This window comes from Melanotaenia boesemani, chromosome 3, assembly GCF_017639745.1.
Source record: "Melanotaenia boesemani isolate fMelBoe1 chromosome 3, fMelBoe1.pri, whole genome shotgun sequence".
NCBI classification, from domain to species: domain Eukaryota; kingdom Metazoa; phylum Chordata; class Actinopteri; order Atheriniformes; family Melanotaeniidae; genus Melanotaenia; species Melanotaenia boesemani.
In genome coordinates this window covers 40806363-40828062 of record NC_055684.1, presented here as the reverse complement: position 1 = coordinate 40828062, position 21700 = coordinate 40806363, and the positions used below count along the sequence as shown (strand labels likewise).

General features: G+C 46.1%; 2 protein-coding genes across 2 annotated transcripts in view; both read right to left on the bottom strand.

Annotated features, from left to right (window-relative positions):
* Positions 1 to 341: 341 nt before the first annotated feature.
* Positions 342 to 5138, bottom strand: LOC121636994 (early nodulin-75-like). The gene is made up of 4 exons (XM_041980857.1): positions 5005 to 5138; positions 4740 to 4890; positions 1929 to 2154; positions 342 to 1831 (listed from the first exon to the last, which is right to left on the bottom strand). The coding sequence occupies exons 1-4, from the start codon at positions 5136 to 5138 to the stop codon at positions 342 to 344; spliced, it is 2001 nt and encodes a 666-aa protein (XP_041836791.1).
* A 1519-nt stretch (positions 5139 to 6657) lies between these two features.
* The window catches only part of ppp4r2b (protein phosphatase 4, regulatory subunit 2b), a 33296-nt gene continuing 18253 nt past the window's right edge, over positions 6658 to 21700 (bottom strand). The window contains exons 4-9 of the mRNA XM_041980668.1: positions 11237 to 11330; positions 11110 to 11147; positions 10916 to 10990; positions 10706 to 10828; positions 10378 to 10619; positions 6658 to 7918 (exon numbers count right to left, since the gene is read on the bottom strand). Coding sequence (XP_041836602.1) covers positions 7581 to 7918; positions 10378 to 10619; positions 10706 to 10828; positions 10916 to 10990; positions 11110 to 11147; positions 11237 to 11330 — 910 coding nt within the window. The 3' untranslated portion in view covers positions 6658 to 7580. The remainder of the gene's footprint in view (positions 7919 to 10377; positions 10620 to 10705; positions 10829 to 10915; positions 10991 to 11109; positions 11148 to 11236; positions 11331 to 21700) is intronic.

The window sequence follows — 21700 nt, the reverse complement described above, 5'->3', positions numbered from 1 at the left end:
ACAGGGTGTCTTCCTCTTGCTTGGGGTCTTCTTCTAGCTGGGGGTCTTCCTCTGACTGGGGATCTTCCTCTGACTGGGGATCTTCTTCTACTTGGGGGTCTTTCTCTGGCTGGGAGTCTTCTTCTAGCTGGGGGTCTTCCTCTGACTGGGGTCTTCTTCTAGCTGGGTGTCTTCTTCTGACTGGGGGCCTAACTCTGGCTGGGGGTCTTTCTCTGACTGGGGGTCTTCCTCTGGCTGGGGTCTTCTTCTAGCTGGGTGCCATCCTCTGACTGGGGGTCTTCCTCTGGCTGGGGGTCTTCTTCTAGCTGGGGGCCTTCCTCTGACTGGGGGTCTTTCTCTGACTAGGGGCCTTCCTCTGACTGGGGGTCTTCCTCTGGATGGGGGTCTTCTTCTAGTTGGGTGCCTTCCTCTGACTGGAGGTCTTCCTCTGGATGGGGGTCTTCCTCTGACTGGGAGTCTTCTTCTAGCTGGGTGCCTTCCTCTGACTGGGGGTCTTCTTCTACCTGGGGGCCTTCCTCTGACTGGGGGTCTTTCTCTGGCTGGGGGCCTTCCTCTGACTGGGGGTCTTCTTCTAGCTGGGTGCCTTCCTCTGACTGGAGGTCTTCCTCTGGATGGGGGTCTTCTTCTAGCTGGGGGCCATCCTCTGACTGGGGGTCTTCCTCTGACTGGGGATCTTCTTCTGGCTGGGGTCTTCTTCTAGCTGGGGGCCTTCCTCTGACTGGGGGTCTTTCTCTGACTAGGGGCCCTCCTCTGACTGGGGGTCTTCCTCTGGATGGGGGTCTTCTTCTAGTTGGGTGCCTTCCTCTGACTGGGGGTCTTCCTCTGGATGGGGGTCTTCCTCTGACTGGGAGTCTTCCTCTGGATGGGGGTCTTCTTCTAGCTGGGAGCCTTCCTCTGACTGGGGGTCTTCTACCTGGGGGCCTTCCTCTGACTGGGGGTCTTCCTCTGACTGGGGGTCTTTCTCTGACTGGGGGTCTTTCTCTGGCTGGGGCCTTCCTCTGACTGGGGTCTTCTTCTAGCTGGGAGCCTTCCTCTGACTGGGGGTCTTCTACCTGGGGGCCTTCCTCTGACTGGGGGTCTTTCTCTGGCTGGGGGCCTTCCTCTGACTGGGGGTCTTCTTCTAGCTGGGTGCCTTCCTCTGACTGGAGGTCTTCCTCTGGATGGGGGTCTTCTTCTAGCTGGGGGCCATCCTCTGACTCGGGGTCTTCCTCTGACTGGGGATCTTCTTCTGGCTGGGGTCTTCTTCTAGCTGGGGGCCTTCCTCTGACTGGGGGTCTTTCTCTGACTAGGGGCCCTCCTCTGACTGGGGGTCTTCCTCTGGATGGGGGTCTTCTTCTAGTTGGGTGCCTTCCTCTGACTGGGGGTCTTCCTCTGGATGGGGGTCTTCCTCTGACTGGGAGTCTTCCTCTGGATGGGGGTCTTCTTCTAGCTGGGAGCCTTCCTCTGACTGGGGGTATTCTACCTGGGGGCCTTCCTCTGACTGGGGGTCTTTCTCTGACTGGGGGTCTTTCTCTGGCTGGGGCCTTCCTCTGACTGGGGTCTTCTTCTAGCTGGGAGCCTTCCTCTGACTGGGGGTCTTCTACCTGGGGGCCTTCCTCTGACTGGGGGTCTTTCTCTGGCTGGGGGCCTTCCTCTGACTGGGGGTCTTCTTCTAGCTGGGTGCCTTCCTCTGACTGGAGGTCTTCCTCTGGATGGGGGTCTTCTTCTAGCTGGGTGCCTTCCTCTGACTGGGAGTCTTCTACCTGGGGGCCTTCCTCTGACTGGAGTCTTTCTCTGGCTGGGTGCCTTCCTCTGACTGGGGGTCTTCTTCTAGCTGGGTGCCTTCCTCTGGCTGGGGGTCTTTCTCTGACTGGGGGTCTTCTTCTGGCTGGGGTCTTCTTCTAGCTGGGGGCCTTCCTCTGACTGGGGGTCTTTCTCTGACTAGGTGCCTTCCTCTGGATGGGGGTCTTCTTCTAGCTGGGGGCCTTCCTCTGGCTGGGGGTCTTCCTCTGGATGGGGGTTTTCCTCTGACTGCGGGTCTTCTTCTAGCTGGGTGCTTTCCTCTGACTGGGGGTCTTCCTCTAGCTGGGTGCCTTCCTCTGACTGGGGGTCTTTCTCTGGCTGGGTGCCGTCCTCTGGATGGGGGTCTTCTTCTAGCTGGGTGCCTTCCTCTGACTGGGGGTCTTCCTCTTACTGGGGGTCTTCCTCCAGTAAGAGACTGCCGGGGTCAGGCCGCCCCGAGATCTATGATTGCCTGCTTCCTCGTTTACAAAACTAAAGAACAAGTCCTAAACGCTGCATGGAAAAAGAAAGAAATACATCTCAAAGGCAGAAAAATTTATTTTGACCATGACTACCCAGTGGAAAATATTAAACAATTGTAAGGAATACGCTCCTCTGAGGAAGGTACTAAAAGAAAAGGGACTCTGTTTTCACACACCACCACCCGCAAAACTTTGTGTTTTTTACGAAGGAGGACCCACAACATACAACACCGCCAAGGAGGCGAGGGCCGACATGCTGAGGAGGGGGATTCTGATGGCTAAATGTGTTGCCCCTGACACATCTGTCAACTTATCCCAGACTGACATAACAACAACATCCCGCAAAACCCTCAAAGAGAACTCCTGGGAGACTCGTGGATCCACTAAGCGACGGGACCGGGCTACGGATATCGAGAGAGCAAGAGAAAAACTCAGGAGATTCCAACACTCACTGTCACACAGTGGTAACAACTAAACAAAACAGCACCCTCTATAGGACGTGTGGAGGATGTGTGACATGGCTGCTGCTCCATCTGTGAACTTTCAATCCTTTTACAGCCATTTAAAGTGTTAAATCTGCACAAAACAACTGTTGCACTTCAGCGTGATATCTGGCTTCTGTTAATCTGTTCAGTGTCACAGAGTGTGTCTAACACCAAAGTCCCTTTACTGAAATTTGAGGCCATTTAGGTGATTTGTGTGATGCTGCTGGTCTCCTGAGGCAGGTGCTGGAGAACAAAATGAAACATATCTCTATTCAGCAGCACAGAAGCCACCATAGGTCAAATCACCACCAAATCCAGGGCTTAGCCAGTAAAACGAGTTTAATTTCATAGTAAACTCACTGAAGAGTTTGATCAAAGGATTAATTTTACTCAAAGTTCAATACAGGAGAGGATGGGGCACGATGAAGCTCCTCTAGATAAAGCCAAATTAGGCAGAAGTACAATGACTAATGCCTGGTACACATATAAGGTTTTTTTTAATCTGATAAGATTTTTCATCTGGTCGAGACCTCACACACGAGGAGAAAAAAACCAGGCAACAGTTTTAATCACAGAACATATAATGATGCTGTCCCACAACTAATCTACGGTCTAGTCCTCAAGCCAGAAATCTCCCATGACCAAACTTCATCTAACAAAAAGAAGAAGAAGAAGAAACAGTAACCGGAAAACACAACAACCAGCATGGACGAGGGAATGATGGAGGTCTTGGGACTATTGTTAACAGAAAAAGCCAGAAGTGAAGTGAAAAAAATAACCGACTAGAGACAGCACGAACAGACTTTAATTTCATGAATGGCGGTGAAGGTGGGGACCTGTATGCGGGCAGTCAAGGCAGTGCAGGTGACAAGGTTTATTTCCCTAAACTCACGACAGGGACAAACTAAAAGGATCTGACAGGGAAGAACTGAAACCATCGGGTATTTGTACACAGAGGAACAAATTTAGGACAGGTGAAGTGCATCAAAATCAAAGCAGGTGAGCTAATGAGCCAGGGACAGAAAATGAATGAAAAGCTTTATTTGTCATTGCAACAGGTGCAATGAGATTTTTTCCAGTACAAAAAGAGTAAACAACAACAACATATAAACAAACAGGTTCAGGCAGACTGAGGCAGCAGCCGTCGAGCAGCTGGATGGAAAAGACAACATGAGGGAGAGTAACGGGAGGAGGCTAGAAAAAAAAGCCATCTCTACACTGGGCCTAGAAGTCAAGAATCCAAATGTATAGATGTCCTCTGGATCCTCAACAGAAAGAATGGACAGACACATGCCCTTCCACACCCCCCAGGAATCCATCACGTATCCAGCCGCAAACGTTCCGCCAGGACAAGCAGCTCCCCAACGCCCATTTTGGAGTTCGAAGGGGGGGGAAGCGTCCGTCTTCGTTGATAGCAGGAGGTGAAGAAAAAGCACAGCATGACGGAAACTAAAGACCGAAACAAAACCAGAAACCATAAAGCAAAAACATAACTAAAGACAAAAACCAGAACTAATCACTGAAATTAAGAAAATAGCAAACACAAGAAATAAAGTCCAAGGCGGCAGGCGGAGGGGCCTGGAGGAGAGACCAAGCCCAAGCAAAACAGCCCAGGCAACAAAGGTCAAGGGGACGGCCGGGGGCCACGCAGAAAGGAGACATAGATCTTGAGGTCGGCCAGAAGGCTGGGCAGACAGCAAGACCAGATCAGGGGGACGGCCTGGACGCCAAGCAGACAACAGGCTCTGGTCAGGAGGCCGGCCAGAAGGTCGAGGAGATGGCCGACTTGGCTCAGGGGGTCAGCAATGAAGCTGAGCAAACAGCAGGCTTGGGAGTAGCAGCTGTGCAGACACACTCTCTGGAGGGCTCAGTATCCACATTATGATCGATGTCCTCCTAGACTACAGGTGGCGGAGGAGGAGCGACTTCCACGGTGCCAGGAACCAGAAGCGGGTAAGGAACGTCTCGACCAGGAACCCCTTCAGGGACAGGAGTCAAAAGCAACATGGACCTGGGTGGAGGCGTCGGACACTGAAGAGCTGGGCAGGACCAGGGTGCTGGTGTCAGACGCTGAAGCACTGGAGCTGGAGGCAACACTGGAGACGTGGACCCTGGAGCCGGTGGCGACACCCATGATGTGGACTCTGGAGCTGGTGGTGACACTGGAGACACGTCCCACCAAAGCGATTTTGGGTTTATCGCCAGTCTGGACCCCCAGAATGGCGACCACTCTGGATACTCCAGCGGCTCTAGCTCCGTGTCCAATTTAAGGAGACTTCCCACCAGTTTGCTCAAGGTGAGGCTCACGGAGGGCCGCCACCCCTGACGCCTGGACGACCATGTCCTTCTGGACTTTGTGGGGGGAGGCTCTGGGAACATCAGGTCTGGATCCACTGCAGTCGGGAGGCATTTAGCCGCCTTACGGCTGAAGCATTCAAACATACAACATACCGCCTGCTGGATCCATGTATGGTCAGATCCTGCTGTTAGTGACGGTATTCCAGTCCACAGTGAAAATGACGTGGAGCGTTTGACGCGAAACGTTCCATGATCCAAATCAAGACGCGGGTGTCACGTGACTGTTCCATATGGCGTTCCATTATGTCGCCAGTCCTTCAGGTTGTTTCACCTGCTTTGGACTTAAAATTTAGTGAAACACAACTGAATGTGAAACAATGATTTTGACTTGTGCTCAAAATGGAACAATGAAAAGTGTTTACTAAGTAAGAATTCTCTAATTTATTAATTAATTGTAGCTCGTGCCTTTGCTGGACTGGCAGGTTTTTAATCACCTGATGAAAACCTTTTGTTAACGGCTGGTTAGTTAGGGTTAGTTAGTCTTGCCTCATTTATGTGTTTGTGTTGTATGGAGAGTTTTTGAGAAAGTTTGAATTGTCTGGAAATGGAAGGAAGTGGAAGGTCAGCTGTCTGGGATCCAGCAAACGTTGCTCCAGCTGCTCTGCGCCTCCTGCTCGACTCTCACCCCTCCCTCTCCTGTTGCTTCTCCCCCTCCCTCTCCTGTCCTCCTCCTCCTCCTCTTCCCTCTCCTGTGAGTCCTCCTCCCTCTCCTGTGGCTCCTCCTTCTCCCTCTCCTGTCCTCCTCCTCCTCTGCCTCCCTCTCCTGTCACTTCTCCTCCTCCCTCTCCTGTGGGTCCTCCTCTGCCTCCCTCTCCTGTCACGTCTCCTCCTTCCTCTCCTGTGGCTCCTCCTCCTCCCTCTCCTGTAAGTCCCCCTCCCTCTCCTGTGGCTCCTCCCCCTCCCGTAAGTCCTCCTCCCTCTCCTGTGGCTCCTTGACTCATGACGTGACTGTCGGTGATCGGCTTTTCTGTCCCAGCTTGTCTTCTTAGGAAACTAAAGATGTAAAACTTCAACCCGTTTCGGTTAGACAGCTTTTTGTTTGCATTTATTTTATATTATTTATTAAGTGAGGTGGTGAAAGCTGTAAAACCTGCTGCTCATAACACAGCCTGATGGATCGGGTTCGGAGATGTAACGAATAACAAAGTGAAAGTTGTTACCGGCCTCTGCAGAGCTGGATGACGTGTGCAGGAATTCAGCCATTTCATTCAGGTGTGTTGGAGGAGGAAAGCATCTACAAGTTGTAGGTATTCCTGATCTACTGGATCTGTGTCTCCTCTTCCTTTTTTCTACTTCTCTCCATTACACTCCTTTTATTCCTGTCCCCTCCGGTCAGGTCCAGCAAAATTACAGAAATTCCATAATTCAAAATAAATAAGATAAAAAATAAATAAATATAAAATCCGGCTATCAGGAGGAGCAGCATACCCATAAAGCTCCACTTGGCAAAGCAAATGTGTTCGGCACAACACAGCAGCCAGACCATCATTCTGCCGCCACCGTGCTGGACAGGACAAAGTAGAGAAAAAAAGAAAAATATCATAGACAGTAAATGCAAAGACCACCGCACATAAAAATGTTAACATTTATTGCTGTTTCTGAATACCACACTGAAAACAGAAGCATTCAGATTATACACAATTATATATGCTTCCACAGAGGCAGTGAACACACCGTATTACAATCTACAAAAATCTACAGAAATTTAAAATTCTAAATATCAAAAAGTACAGCTGCGGAAACGGGCGTAGAACCAGAAACTCCGGCCGTTGCTCGGAAACAATGTGGTGACGTCATAATACAAAGAACGCCGTCTTCGTACCAACAGCTGGTTTGAGGAACTACAACTGGCAGACAGAACAAAACGTACTGACTGATTTCAAATCATCAGAAATTATGGTTTTATGCATCGGAAACATCGCTTTACAGAGGATGTCTCTACAAGGTAGCGTGTTGTGGTCTGGTTCTGGGACCGGTAGTGTAAATAAGTGGTCTAAGACTAAATCCTCCCGTCTCAACAGAACAGAGAAATAAAACACCAAAGTAAGGTAGAACACGGCGGGTCCAGGTCATTGCTGGACCAGAACTCGGTCAGGAAAGCAGAGGCTCTTCATGAAATAATGAGGGTGTGGCTCCTCTGGTAGCACAGAGACCACATGCCCAGGTTGGACCGGGTGAATCCAGACCACCGCAGTATGCAAACCAGCCCAATAAAAAAATGACAAAAATTCAACCAAGAGCCTCCAAACAGCAGAAACGGCCCTGAATGCAGGGGTATGTAAAAAATCTGAAGACCCATGAAATATTCCAGTAAAAGAAAAAAAAGTTTTCCCGTATCAGCGCCAGGCAGCCATTTTGGGGGAGTGTCCAAAAGTGGGATGAGGTGTTCGTCTTGTGTATGAGGTGCTTCTGTCCTCATTCCCAGTGACGGTAAGGCTGGACTCAAGGACAAGCTGGTTTATGCTCACACGCGGCTGAAGGGGTGGCCTTTAGTCTAGTCTTGCTCCATCGGTTCCTCAGTGGTCCCAGTGTTTGAGACAGCGCCCCCTGGAGGAGGTTGAGTCACACTGCTGGAGGGAGCGACGGCCACATCTGCCCCGGCCGGCTCCTTGTCCTCCTGTATACTGCAGCTGCTGCTGACCGGGTCGCTGCCACCATCGTCCCCGTCTCCGCAGGTCTCGGGACTCTGCAGGACGCCGGCAGGTGCCTGCTGCTCCGTCTGATCCATGTCGCTGCCCTCGTCCTCCGAGCCACACGGTACTTCCCTCTCAGCTGGCTCCGCCTCCTGACCCGAGCTGGTGCACATCTGGGCCTGCGTGCTGCTGGTCGGTTCTGGAGGAAAGACATGAACGTTTCCATAACAGAGAAGATTAGACGGCAACCTGGCTAGCTAAACGTCAACTCCAGAAATTCAGCTCCTACCTCATGGCCAACAGAAGAGGAAAAAACAGGAGCTTAACTCATGAACTTCACAAAGGAAACGAGTCGAGTCCTAAAGTTCTGACTGAAGCGATGGTTTTTCTAAACTGGAACAAGTTTAACTGGAAAAGTTACCATAAAAATAAGAACATGAAGATGCTAGTTTGACCCCATATAATTCAGAGAGAACCGTCTGTGTAATTTAATCAGTTTCCATAATTTTCTAGACCAGAGGTAACCGAGTCTGGTCCTGGAGATCTACTATCCTCTAACGTCTCCAACACACCTGAATAAATGTCTGCTCACCAGCCTCTGCAGAGCCACCTGATTCTGCTGCGTTGGAGAAGGGATGCATCTAAAAGCTGCAGGATATCTCAAGGACCAGACTTAGTTCTAGAACTTTACACCAGTGTTTCTCAGTCCCTGCATGCCTCAGACATGTTCCTACTCCAACACGCCTGATTGACGAACTTTCTCATCAACATCTCTGCAGCCTGTTAAAGAGCCATCCAGGTGTGTTTTTAAGTAGGGTAACCTCTAAAACCTGCAGTGCAGTGGGTCCTGAGGACCAGGACTGGGGAACACCGGTTTATAAAACTCCATGTGTGATGACAGGGTGTCTGTGGAACAACACTGTGTAACTTCAGGCAGGACAGGTGACAAAGTTCACCTGAAAATTTACTAAAAGTGCTGCTTTTCAAACCAGAGAAAACAGAAAAGCACCTGACGGTATGAAACGTGTTTTATACCAACCTCCATGTACCAGTTCTTTATCTAGTGAACTTTAATCCCTAAAAATCCTGCGATTTCCACCTGAACCTAGTTTTTATGAATAAACCGTGTTGTGGAGCAGCTATTTTACTGGACCCTCGCTGACCCAGAACCGCTGGATTCAGAGATAAACTGCGTCTGTAAATGGTCAGAAATAAGTTTACTGGATCCACAGCTGCACTGGTTTACATCAGGGACCCTCAATCCTGGTCCTCAAGAGCCAGTGTCCTTCAGGTTTGGAGGTTTCTCTGCTCATTAATAATAAAAGATGATTTTGGTACGAGCAATGTCACTTTAGATGTGGCCGGAGAAGTCAAAGTGGCCTGACCAGGCGGCAGGGTCAGCACTGCCAAACCGCTTCCTGGGCAATTTTACTGGCTGATTGCACAAATCCAGGCTCTGTGCTGGGGGTTCTTCACGGGAAGCCGGTAAAAACACATTCCCTGTTCACATGCCTTCTTGCCTTAACGATTTGAACAGTCTAATTTCCTCGATAAAGACAGACCCACTGCTGAGCTTTCTGACCGGAAGCAGCTACGTGTATGTACGAGTGACGTTTGCATAAATTAGCATCTCAAAGCAGAGCTGTTACCAGAACAAAGGAAGCACGGATCCTTCAGAAGAAAATGAATGATGAAAGATATAAAGAGTTAATAAAGTCTGAATAAGGACATAAAGGACGTAATTTTGCTGCCTGCAGCAGCTGAACAGAACCATCGCAGCAGCAGTGTTTCAGGAATCGTACTGAAGCCCGGTTATCTCCTGATCTTATACGAAGGCCACACATCAGCAGGACATTTGTCGTGTTGGAACAGATTTTAAGTTTATCTGCAAACCTGGTCCGGCTTGCTTGTTCCCCTCGTGGCTTAAACGGCCGTTTGCACCAAACACACTGTCGGATCTGAGCGGGTCATCTGGCCGATTCACCGGCTGATGCTACAGTTTAAAATGGAGTGAAAACTCCACCCGTCTGGCTAACCGCCTGGTCAGCCAGTTTGTACATGGAGCAGACCCACAGAATAACAGCCTGGTGGATAGAAGTTGTGAAGGCCAGACCGAGGCAGACGGAATTCATCGTGAGGTGAAGCAGAATTTTGACCTTTTGCTTCTGGTTAGTCAATTTCAGCTGATGAAACTAATAGTTTGGAGTCTGAGAGACTTGTGTTACGGTGGAGATGCTGTCAGGTAAACGGGGTGGGTGGGGGGCATCTCCCTGCTTTCTTGTGTTAACTGGGGATGGGCCGATGCCAGTACTAGCATCGGAAATACTCAACGGTCCTACCAAAAGTAAGGGGATTGTATTGGTGAGTATGTCTGTCTAAACCCCATCCGTTACTACGGAAACTGAATCATAATTCTTTGTTTCCCTCCCAACACAGCCACACAGACAGGAAGTTTTAGCTGAGATCCTAGACTCTGTGGATACCACATATTTACATAACAGACCTGATGTTACACCCCATGAACTGGTCCTGGGCTTACTGAGGCTTAATAAACCAGGATAACTAATGTTGTGCTCATTACCGACCAACTATCTTTTCATGGTGTACCCTGAACAGCTGATCCATGTGGTCCACTCAAATGTACATGACAAACTCTACCTTGGTCTTCAGAGGCAGCAGCAATGCTGGAGCCTTCATTCTCCTCCTCTTCCTCCTCCTCCTCCTGGACCATGGCTTCTGCTTCTTTAGAGTGGCAGGTGCTATGTGAAGGCCTCAGTGTATCCTCATCCTCCTCCTTGCTGAATTTAAGTCTCTTCACTTCTTGGTGTTCAGCTTTCATGTCCTCTTCTTCGTCTGAGTGTTTGTTCTTCAGGGTGGAGCCTTCTGAAGGCGAAACCTCGCTGGCAAACAAACGACAAGCAGAAGAGACTCCAGCTGCTACCTCTGATCAACAGGAAAACGTCTTGGTTTGAGGATTCTGTCGTACCTGGCGTCTGTGCTGAGGTCTTTGTTATCGGTGCTGTCAGGCAGACCGTTAGCTGCTAGCGAGTTGGCCAGAGACAACTTTGGTCTGTTGAGAGGCCGTGGAGTTCCCGGACCGTTCGCCTTCCTAACAGAGGCAGGAAAACTGAGAAATGACGAGGCATTTTGTTTAAACTCACCTTCATTTAAAAATCAGGTGATGCTATGCTTCAACCTCTCTGTAAAAGCCGACATGTTCCCTGGAAGCATCACTCCATTCATTCTGTTGCCTGCGCTACATCCATTTTTCCTGTTTAGAAAAAAGACAAAGGGATAAGTTACTAATTTGAGCCTTTCAGAAAACATAAATACTGTGTTCATATCCACAAACATGTTCTACAAACAGCTTAACATGGATGCAAAACTTACTCTGAGGTTGGATGGACGCAGCTTACCACCATGACGTTCTAGAGGAGAATAAAAGTGGCCCAGTGGTTACGGACCGCTGTAGGATTGAACAAAGACGGGACAACCAGCCATGTGGCTCAAAACTTACCTTCTCCACACCACGAAGAAACTTGTCTGTTCCCGTGTAGTTCCTCTTCGGTTCTGTGAGAAGTTCACATAAGCGCTGGATCGTGAACGGGATCCTGGAAGCAGGAACAAACCAATGGTGACCAGAAGATCTGGGAGAGTCCTGTTCTTTCATCAGTTTACAGCAAGAGAAATTTCATCCATGTATTTTCATTAAAACGTCTACACCCGAGATTTAAAGCCTGTGGTAGTTTTTCCAGGAATTTGACGTTGTTTATACATAATATCTATGATGATAAAACACCACCTTTCTAAGTGAAAGCTTCAGAAATCTCAATCAAGGGAATAATTAAGATGTTTAACAGCCTTTTACATCACTATGTGACAAGAAAATCAAGTTTTTCCTTTATGACTCAAATTAAACTCCTCATCCTACTTTTCTGCATCCTGTCTGAAATAAGATACACAAAGTAAATGTATTAGTCCACAACTACCAGGGTATAATCCTGGTCTCTACATAAAGCTGAGACATGTGAGATTCCACAGAAGGGTCAGAATCAACGTGTTACTCTGTCAGAGTAGATTCACCTGGAACACAGTAGAAAATGGAAATGGCATCTCCTCAAAGAAAACCACATTACTTGTGGAAAACAGAGGATAGCAGCCCAGTTCATCTAGGAATAAGTAAAGCAGTCCTAGACATAAGTAATGTAATCCTAGGCATGAGTAAAATAGTCCTAGACATTCTATTCTACTATTCTATTCTATTCTATTCTACAGTCATGTAGCAGACTCTCTTATCCAAAGCAACTTACATTTGCGAGAAAGAACAACACAAGCAAGAATTCAAACAAGATGGACGTCATCATTAAGTGGTCATCAGACTGCTGGAGTCCAGGTGGACCAGGTGCTGTCATGTAGGGCTAGAGGGAGGGCAAATTTTTTTTTTGTAAATCATTTTGTTTAATTACAAGATCACGATTTGATTAAACATCATCATCTTGGGCATAAGTGCAGCAGCTTCTTCAGTACTTGGTTGAGCCAAAGATCTGGACAAATCTTTCTAACTCATTCTGAGTAGAAGAGTTAAGCTAAGTGTGGAAATTCTCCTTAAACAACTGAGTCTTTAACTTGCTTTTAAAAGTGGAAAAGGACTCTGCAGATCGGACGGAGTTTGGTAGATCGCTCCTCCGCCGGGGAACAACAGAGGAGAAGAGTCTAGCTACTGATGTGGCGCCACCTTGTGGTGGGAGCACTAGGCGTCTTTCACTGGCAGAGCGTAACTGTGGAGAGGGAGTGTAGCTCTGGATTAAGGAGTGGAGGTATACCAGAGCTGTTTGGGTTATTGTTTTGTAAGCCAGATGCAGAGCTTTGAATCTGATTCGCTGCAACTGGAAGCCAGTGGAGAGCGATTAGCAGCGGAGTGACATGAGCTCTTTTGGGCTGGTTGAAGACCAGACGTGCTGCTGCGTTCTGGATCATCTGCAGAGGTTTAACTGAGCATGCAGGCAGGCCAGCCAGTAAGGAGTTGCAGTAGTCAATGAGTGAAATGACCAGAGCCTGGACCAGGAGCTGGGCCGTGTGTTCAGTCAGGTAGGGTCTGATCCTCCTGATGTTGTAGAGAGCAAATCGGCAAGATCGAGCAACCGAGGCAACATGGTCCTTAAAGGTCAGCTGGTTGTCTACCATGACACCAAGATTCCTGGTAGAAGACGTAGGCACAAGCGTGATGGAGTCAAGCTGCACACTTATCTGTGGCGGTAAGGAAGGATTGGCTGGAAAGACAAACTCGGTCTTGGACAGATTTAGCTGAAGGTGGCGATCCTTCATCCATGCGGAGATATCAACAACATGCTGATATTCACATTGAGACGGTTGTGTCGTCAGGTGGGAAAGAAAGGAAAAGCTGAGTGTCATCTGCATAGCAGTGGTAGGAGAAACCATGAGAGCTAATGATGCACCGAGTGAGGAGGTGTATAGAGAAAAGAGAAGAGGGCCAAGCACCGAGCCCTGAGGCACCCCTGTTGTCAGCCCATGTGATCTGGACACGCCCCCTCGCCAAGATACTTTGAAGGATCTTCCTGTGAGGTAGGACATGAACCACGAGAGGACAGATCCTGAGATGCCAAGCTCCGAGAGTGTGGAGAACAGTATATGATGGTTGACAGTGTCAAAGGCAGCAGACAGGTCCAGCAGTATAAGGACTGAGGATTGACCAGTGGATCTGGCAACCCGTAGGGAATCAGTAACTGACAGGAGAGCAGTTTCAGTAGAGCGACCTTGCCTATAGCCAGACTGATATGGATCTAACAGGTTGTTGTCTTGGAGGAACTGTGAGACCTGACTGAAGACGGCACGCTCTAGTAGTTTAGACATGAATGGAAGCAGTGAGACCGGCCGGTACTTTCCAACCTGGGCTGGGTTGAGTGTGGGTTTCTTCAGCAGCGGGGTAACCTGAGCTTGCTTGAAGGCAGAGGGAAAGACACCGGATTTAAGAGAGGAGGTGATAATGTGGGTTACTGCAGGTTTGATTGTAGGTAAAATGCTCTGCAGGATGTCAGAGGGAACAGGATCAAGAGGACAGGTCGTGGGTTTAGATTTGACTAGAAGTTTAGAGACTTGGTCCTCATTTAGAGAGCGGAAGGAACAGAGTGAGGCACCAGTAGCTGGTTTGGTAAGGCTGAGTTGGTCAGGCTCAGTGAATTGGTTACTGATGGTAGCGACCTTTTCAGTGAAGTAGGAAGCAAACATTTCTGCAGTCAGCACAGTGGGAGGCTGAGCAGGTGGTGGAGATAGAAGAGAGTTAAACACCATGAACATGTCGTGTGTTGGGAGCATTGTGGATCTTGTTCTGATAAAAGGTTTTCTTTGCAGCCTTTAGGCTGGATGTGAAAGTTTCAAGTTTTTGCTGCTACTCAGACAAGTCAGTGTGTTCTTTTGATTTGCGCCACTTTCTCTCTGCAGCCCTGAGTCCGGCTCTGTGCTCCCTTAGAACCTCTGTGAGCCATGGACTGGGAGGGTTTTGTCTGGCTGGTTTTGACACCAGAGGACAGAGTTTGTCCAGAGAGGAGGCGAGAGAGGATCAGAGTGTTTCTGTAGCCTCATTAACAGACAGTAAGGAGAAGTTTGAGTGGGATTAAATGAATAAAATAGCCCTAGACATGAGTAAAATAGTACTACACATGAGTAAATTAGTTCTAGACATGACTAAAGTAGTCCTAGATATGAGGAAAGTAAAATCCGATGAGGAACAGTACAAGGTAAAAAGTGAACAGCAGGTTTCCAGGGGTCACGCAGGTAAATATCTCAGGAGGGTTAGGGTTGTGCCAATGTTGATGTGCACCTCTAGACAGGGGAATGCAGGGACAGCCCCCACATTCACTAAATGAAAAAAATATATAAAAATGGAAAACAAACACAGGGACACTCAAAAGAGAAAATAAAAAACAAAAAAATAACTAAAGCCAACAAAAGAAAACACCATAAATACCTAAAACATGACTGGCCCAGCCACGCTCTGAGTTAAAGGTGTTTTTAAACAAGATTTAAAAACAGCAACAGAGGGAGCCTGTCTGATGTGCTGGGGAAGCTCATTTTATAGCTTTGGCCCCAAAACAGAGGAAGCACCATCACCTCCAAGTTTGCTTTGATGCCTTGGAACTCCTAACAGAGTCTGATCTGCTGTCCTGAGAGACGGCAAATAAGACTGCAGCAGGTCAGACAAATATGAAGGGGCATGGGAATTAAGATATTTAAAAACAAATACATTTTAAAATGAATATGCAGTTGCACAGGAAGCCAGTGAAGGGTTGCTAGAACTGGAGCGATGTGCTCTCGTTTCTTTGTATCTGGTAAAAACCAGGCCTGGCTAACTCCTGCCAAAAGAGTCGCAGTAATCCAAAAGGGATGTGATAAAAGCATGAATTACAGTTTCCAGATTACACTTAGATAAAGCAGGTTTTATTTTAGACAGACACCTGAGATGGAAAAAGCAGGATTTAATCACTGCTTTTACATGTTTGACCAGTTTTAGATCGGCATCTATTTTAACACCTAAATCTGTGATAACAGGCTTTTCATAGAAGTTCTGCTGGGCCTAAAGAAAATGACTTCAGTCTTCTTTACATTGAAATTCAAAATGTTCACAGCCCTCCAGATCCTAACCTCTGAGGGGCAGCCGAGTGGAGGCCGAACAGAACGAGCACCTGTACGCCTGAGGGGAAAATAAACCTGACAATCGTCAGCATACAAATGAAGACAGATGTTTTGCTTCCTGAAAACTGTACCCAGAGGCAGAAGGTACAAAAAGGCCCCAGAACAGAACCCTGCGGCACCCCCAGGGAAGGTTGACACTGGAGGAACTAAACTCCCCCAAATCTTACAGAAACTCCGCTCCGAGAGGTATGACCTAAACCACTAGAGGGCAGATCCTGTGATGCCCACCCATTGTTCCAACCTCGAGATGAGGATCTGGTGGTCCACAGTGTCCAAAGCAGCGGTCAGGTCTAAGAGTACGGGCAGAACACTTTCACCAGCATCCGCTGCGAAGAACACATCATTAAATCTCTTAAGAAGGCAGACTCAGTGCTGTGACTGGTTTTAAAGCCAGACTGGAATATCTCCAGGATATGGTGCTTCAAGGAAAGCCATCAGCTGACTGTAAATAACCTTTACTAGGATTTTACAGAGAAAGGGAACTTTAGAAACAGGCCTGAAGTTGGCCAACACAGAAGAATCGAGGCCAGATTTCTTTAACAAGGGATGAACAACCGCATGTTTAAAGCTTTTGGGAACCACACTAGAAGAAAAGTTGCTGTTAGTGATGCTGAGAATAAAAGGACCTAAGGTTGGAAAGACCTCTTTAAAAATTGAGGAGGGATAACATATGGAGAGCCAGAGGGCTTCATACTATAAGTCAGCTTCTCGAGAAACGTTAAGTTAATGGCCTCAAAATGATCAAAGGATGCAGAAGGGGGACTCACAATAGATAGGTCAAGGGAAGGAGGTGGAATGAGGGCCCTGTTAGTAGCAACTTCGTCCGAAACGAAAAAGAAGAAATCTATCACAAGTTTCCAGAGATGCTTCCAGATGGACAGATTCCTAAACCTTTAAAATAGAGGCGAGTGTTAAACAGAATGCGGGGATGATGGGAGTTCACAGTGACATCACAGACCTCCCACAGTTTGCCTACCAGGAAACAGGTCGATAGATGATGCAGTTAATGTGTGACTGCACTAGGGCTGGGCGATTAATCAAATTTTAATCTCAATTACGATCTAGGTTTTCAGCGATCATAAAAATTAATTCATCTGATTGTTTTCTTTTTTTTTTTTGTTTTTCGATTATTTTCTCCTCAGTTTACTCTTGTGCTGTTTTCAGTTGTAAATCGAGCGCCACTGGCAGCGCTCTGCTGCAGACTCCTCCCATGTAAATACTAAGCTAATGTTAGGGCTGAAAGACAATACAATAAAATATGTCGATCGACAGACGTGTGGTGCATTAGAAAAAAAAAATTACTGAAATAATCTCTGCTGATCAGACAGGCTTTATGCCAGGGCGCCATTCATTCATAAACATCCGTTGGCTTTTTAATGTAATTTACTCTCCCGCGTCTGGTGAGATACCCGAGGTGGTTATCTCGCTTGATGCGGAGAAAGCATTTGACAGATAGAATGGGAATATTTGTTTGCATGTTTGGATAAATTTAGTTATGGCCCTAACATCATTGCATGGATTAAACTCTTGTATAATGCACCCCAGGCCTCTGTCATAACAAATGGAAAACGCTCAAAATATTTTAAGCTGTCTAGGGGTACTCGTCAGGGCTGCCCAATAAGTCTATTGCTGTTTGCCTTAGCTATAGAGCCCTTATCTATCACACTCAACACACTACCATCAATCAGTGGAATTCACAAGGGGGGGGGGGGGGGGGGGGGGGGGGGGGGGCATAGAGTATCTCTGTATGCAGACGATTTATTACTGTATGTATCAGACCCAGTTTAAAATGCTCCCGTTATAATCCATACATTGAGAAAATTTGGAGCTTTTTCTGGATACAAATTGAATATTAATAAGAGTGAATATTACCCTGTTAGTGCCCTGGCTCTTCAAATACAAGATGGTGATCTGCTTTTTGTAATGTCAAAAAAGGGCTTTAAATACTTAGGTATTAACATTACAAGAGATATGCAGCAACTTAACCAAAAAAACTTTGGCCCACTATTTGACAAAACTAAATTAGACTTAAAGAAATGGAAATTATGTAATCTATCCTCAGCAGGGAAGGTTAATTGTATCAAAATGACTGTGCTGCCCAAATTCCTCTACCTATTTCAATGTATTCCTCTCTACATCCCCAAGGGCCTTCACCTCTTTTTTGTGGGATGAGAAGAAACCTAGAATACGCTTAGAACTGTTACAGAGGCCTAAAAACAGTGGTGGCCTAGCTCTACCAAATTTTTGTTATTACTACTGGGCCTCAAATATTTACAAAGTCATGCATTGGCTTTACACTCCTGATATGAACTGGTGCCTTTTAGAAGCTGCGTCCTGTATCTCCACTTCCCTTAGAGCTTTGGTCACCTCTAGTCTACCCATTTCTGCCTCAAAATTCACTAACAATCCAGTAGTCATAAATACCCTCAAAATATGGTCTCAGTTTAGACAGAACTTTGGAATTGGCAACCTTATTTATCTGAGTCCTATATTTACTTATTATACTTAACAATCATAACTTTCCCCAGGCAAGACAAGATTCCGAATTCATTCTTTGGTAAAGACAAGGTATTTATTATTTTAAAGACATGTACATAAACTCTATTTTTGCTAGTTTTGACGAGCTGTCTCGCAAATTCAGTCTCCCCCGATCTAGTCTATTTCGTTATTTCCAAGTCCGCCGCTTTATACAATATCATGACACCAACTTCCCTCACATGTCATCATCCCCCAGTTTAGATGATCTGCTAGGAGCTCCTTTTAATACTAAGAGACTAATTTCAAGAATAAATAATTGTATATCCTTCTTTAAAGACACAAACCTTACGAAGATCAAAGCAGACTGGTTGGCTAAGTTGGGTGGGGAACTGGAATCAGAAGACATTTGGGACAATGCTTTGTTAAAAGTAAACGGTAGCACTTCTTGTGCAGGGTTAAGCATAATTCAATTTAAAATTTTGCACCGCATTCACTACTCCAAGGCAAAACTGGCTAGAATATATCCTAATGTTGAGGCTAACTGTGACAGATGTCGAAATACCCCTGCCAACTTGTCCCATATGTTTTGGTTATGTCCGTCCCTCGCAGCTTACTGGTCTACGATTTTTAAAACACTATCAGAAGCTCTAAGCATTGACCTTCAACCCAGTGAAGCAATGGTCATATTTGGTACAACAGATAGAAGACATGCTACAATAAGGAAAAGTTACCAAAACATAATCTCTTTCACAACATTGCTAGCACGCAGACGGATATTATTACACTGGAAGTCAAACAAACCGCCTAAAGTGTCCTTGTGGTTTAGTGACCTAATGCACTTCATACAGTTAGAAAAGATAAAGTACTCTCTCAGGGGGTCACAGAACAAATTCTTTTCTGTCTGGGACCCAGTGTTGTCCTATTTAGGTAAACTCAAAACCCTACCTGTCTAGTGCCACTCAAACTCCCCTTGAATCTGCATGTGTGACTTAATTATTCATGTGTAACAAATAATTTGTGGCATAAGCTACACAAGCTGTGAAGAGCCTGTATTCACTGTTTTTTCTGTTGCTGTTTTGTTTTTGTTTTTTCTCTTTTATTTCCTTCTGCATGTATGTTTATCAATGATGGTAGTGACAATGATAATGCTATTTTGTTGTTGCTATTTTTTCTGCCTGTCATTATTGCTGTCTCCATCGCTCCGGGTGGATGTCCCAAATGTTCCAGGGTGGGCTATTGTTACTAGAAAATGTTGATATGAGCACTACTCTATGTATACTTAACCTCTATATGTTCAACTTTGAACATGTAATGTGATGGTTTTGCTCAGGTGTATCACAAACCAAATTTTATTCATTTATTTTTCCGGGGTGCCAGCCAGGTCTTTCTCTTGACATTTATAATTTACCTGAGACCTAATAACCACTCCACAAAGGATGGTCATAAATAGTTCATACAAACACCCCATTAACAAAGATATAGAAACATACCCAACACCAGTTCATAAAGACACTATACATTTATACATATAGCAACCAAGAAAACAACAAAAAAAATAATGCCATGGCAATCGTTCAGCTCAAAATAGTTTCATCAAAAAATGAAACCCCCCCAAAAAACAAAACAAACAAAAAAAAATAATAGTTCAGTTCTGTTCAGTTCAAGCCATCAAAACTTAGAAAAACAAAAAAAGAGGGGGAAAACCATCACTTCAATCCGGCCTCTGAATAAATCAGTTCCACCTTGTAAGGCCTAGTTCAATCCAGTTCCAAACCAATTTAACGAAAATCACCGTAAACTCCACTCTGGGTTTTCCAATTAGTCCTGCGGCGGGGCACCAAAACGGATGTCCGAGGGTAATTTCTCCTCGGCAACACATAAGCAAGCAGAAAGGGAAAGGATAATACCAGACTGGGACTCAGGACACCGGTCTTCCACTCCAGTATCCAGGAAGAATAAAGATTAACTCCATCCGGCGAGTCTGTTGTCCGTCGTGCTGCCCAAGAGTAAGTCTCTAACAGCTTCCTCGTGCTGAACTCGTCTGCCCTCGATCACACCTGTTACCGCTCTCTCTCTCTTCTCTCTCACTCTCCGACTGTCCGACTCCTCCCCTTCAGGTAAATACTGTCCCATTTTTATAACTTTTTGGTCCAGCCTCTCAAAGCTAAAAGAAAATTCTACTGGCTGATTTCAGGCAAGGTGGAGCAGTGAAGCAGGTGAGTTTAATCAGAGACACACATATGACATGGCAGACAATCAAGTTGTCACAGTACTGTACAACTGATGCTCAATAAAAATAATTATAAAAAAAAAAAAAGAAAAAAGAAAAAAATTACAATCGCCTTCCTTTTTCATGTAGCTTAATACTACAGTCATTAGTCCTCCCAACCAATCACCAACGCAGACCAAGCTCCGCCCCTCTCAAACCACAATAGAGATTAGAGACAGCAAGGAGAGGCAGAGAAAATTGTTAAGTAAAGAGGTCGGGGGAAGGGTGAGTTGATTTTTGCCTACATGGTAATCTAGTCCTACCAGTTTCTGAGCTATCTAACAGCCAATTTGCACCGGGTTTCGTTCTGACCACAGTGGCACGTCGACCTACACCAGGAGTGTGTCAGATGCAAAGTGCACGCAAAGGCAGTCCCACGTAGCGGGTGACCAATCGTCCACTTTTACCCAGACACATCCTCTTTTTAAGAACAAAAAAATATGTCCGGACATACTTTCAAAATCGTCCTGGATTGTGCTCTATCCCAGCCTGAAGAAGGGTTAGATCGGGTTTGCGTTGCATTTTATGCCCCATACACTTATTTCTCCCCTCTGACACCGAGCAACAGGAGAGGGAAGAAGAGGAGGGAGCTGCAGCAGAGGCCAGAGTTATCTGGTAGTGACGTCACCTACTCTTGGCTGCTCAGAATTACGAGAAAACTGAAAAGCAACTTATTAAGCTGTGCATTAAAGCTGTGGAGAAAGTGTGCTTGAATCTCCCTTCTCATATAGTCTCCAAATTGGCCATTCAAACTTTTCCCTGTGAGAGGATTAACTCCGTCACGTTTTCTGCATTTTTATACGCACACTGTAATACGATGAGGTGAAGACGAAGTCCATGCTTTTGACCGATGGCTTTGACAACATGGGGAAGAAAGAAAGAAATTTTAGATGCGAGTGTTTAGTATCTAGTAAAGCTAGAAAATGCAGAAAGATAAATGTAAATTCACAGATGAACTACAGAAAAAAAAAAATCCAATTTATTATTGTGGTGATGTATAGGAAGCTCAGAGCATCAGATGCGAAACAGGGAGCTGGACTCTCACTTCAGTTCTGCCCAAAGACGTTTCTTTTGTTCTTTTTCGTGATTGTGCATGTTTATATACATTTAGTAGGTTATTGCTCTATAAAGGGACAAGCACCACACAGAAAGACAAACATTAAGCCCTAGACTTCAGTTAATCATTGGCCAAAAATGAATACATAAAAGTTGTTTTATGTAGATGGTATAAACTCGGTAAAAATGTCAATAGATCAGAGTAAATCAGCTTCTTCATCATACTGCCTTGAATGTGGACACATTTGTACAAAACGAAACTGCGACGCAGCCGGTGTTCTAACATTTCATCCTACCCACCGAGATGCGCTACATATGCCTTCTGAACAGGCACACAACAAAAAAAAAACATGTCATTTCAATGTGCAGTAAGAACACACTCATAAATCCATGCTGCCTGCAAATTACTTTCATTTCATATATGTATTAAAAATTGTCGACCTTTTTCATCATTTTAAACGCCTAATA

Bases quoted from the DNA above. Each gene is read 5' to 3' on its own strand.
- LOC121636994 (XM_041980857.1), bottom strand. From the start codon at position 5,138: ATGCCTCCCGACTGCAGTGGATCCAGACCTGATGTTCCCAGAGCCTCC. The intron at 4,891-5,004 runs GTCTCCTTAAAT...ACGTGTCTCCAG, and splicing joins CTTGAGCAAACTGGTGGGAA to TGTCACCACCAGCTCCAGAG. The intron at 1,832-1,928 runs GCACCTAGTCAG...AAAGACCCCCAG, and splicing joins AGACCCCCATCCAGAGGAAG to CCAGAGGAAGGCACCCAGCT.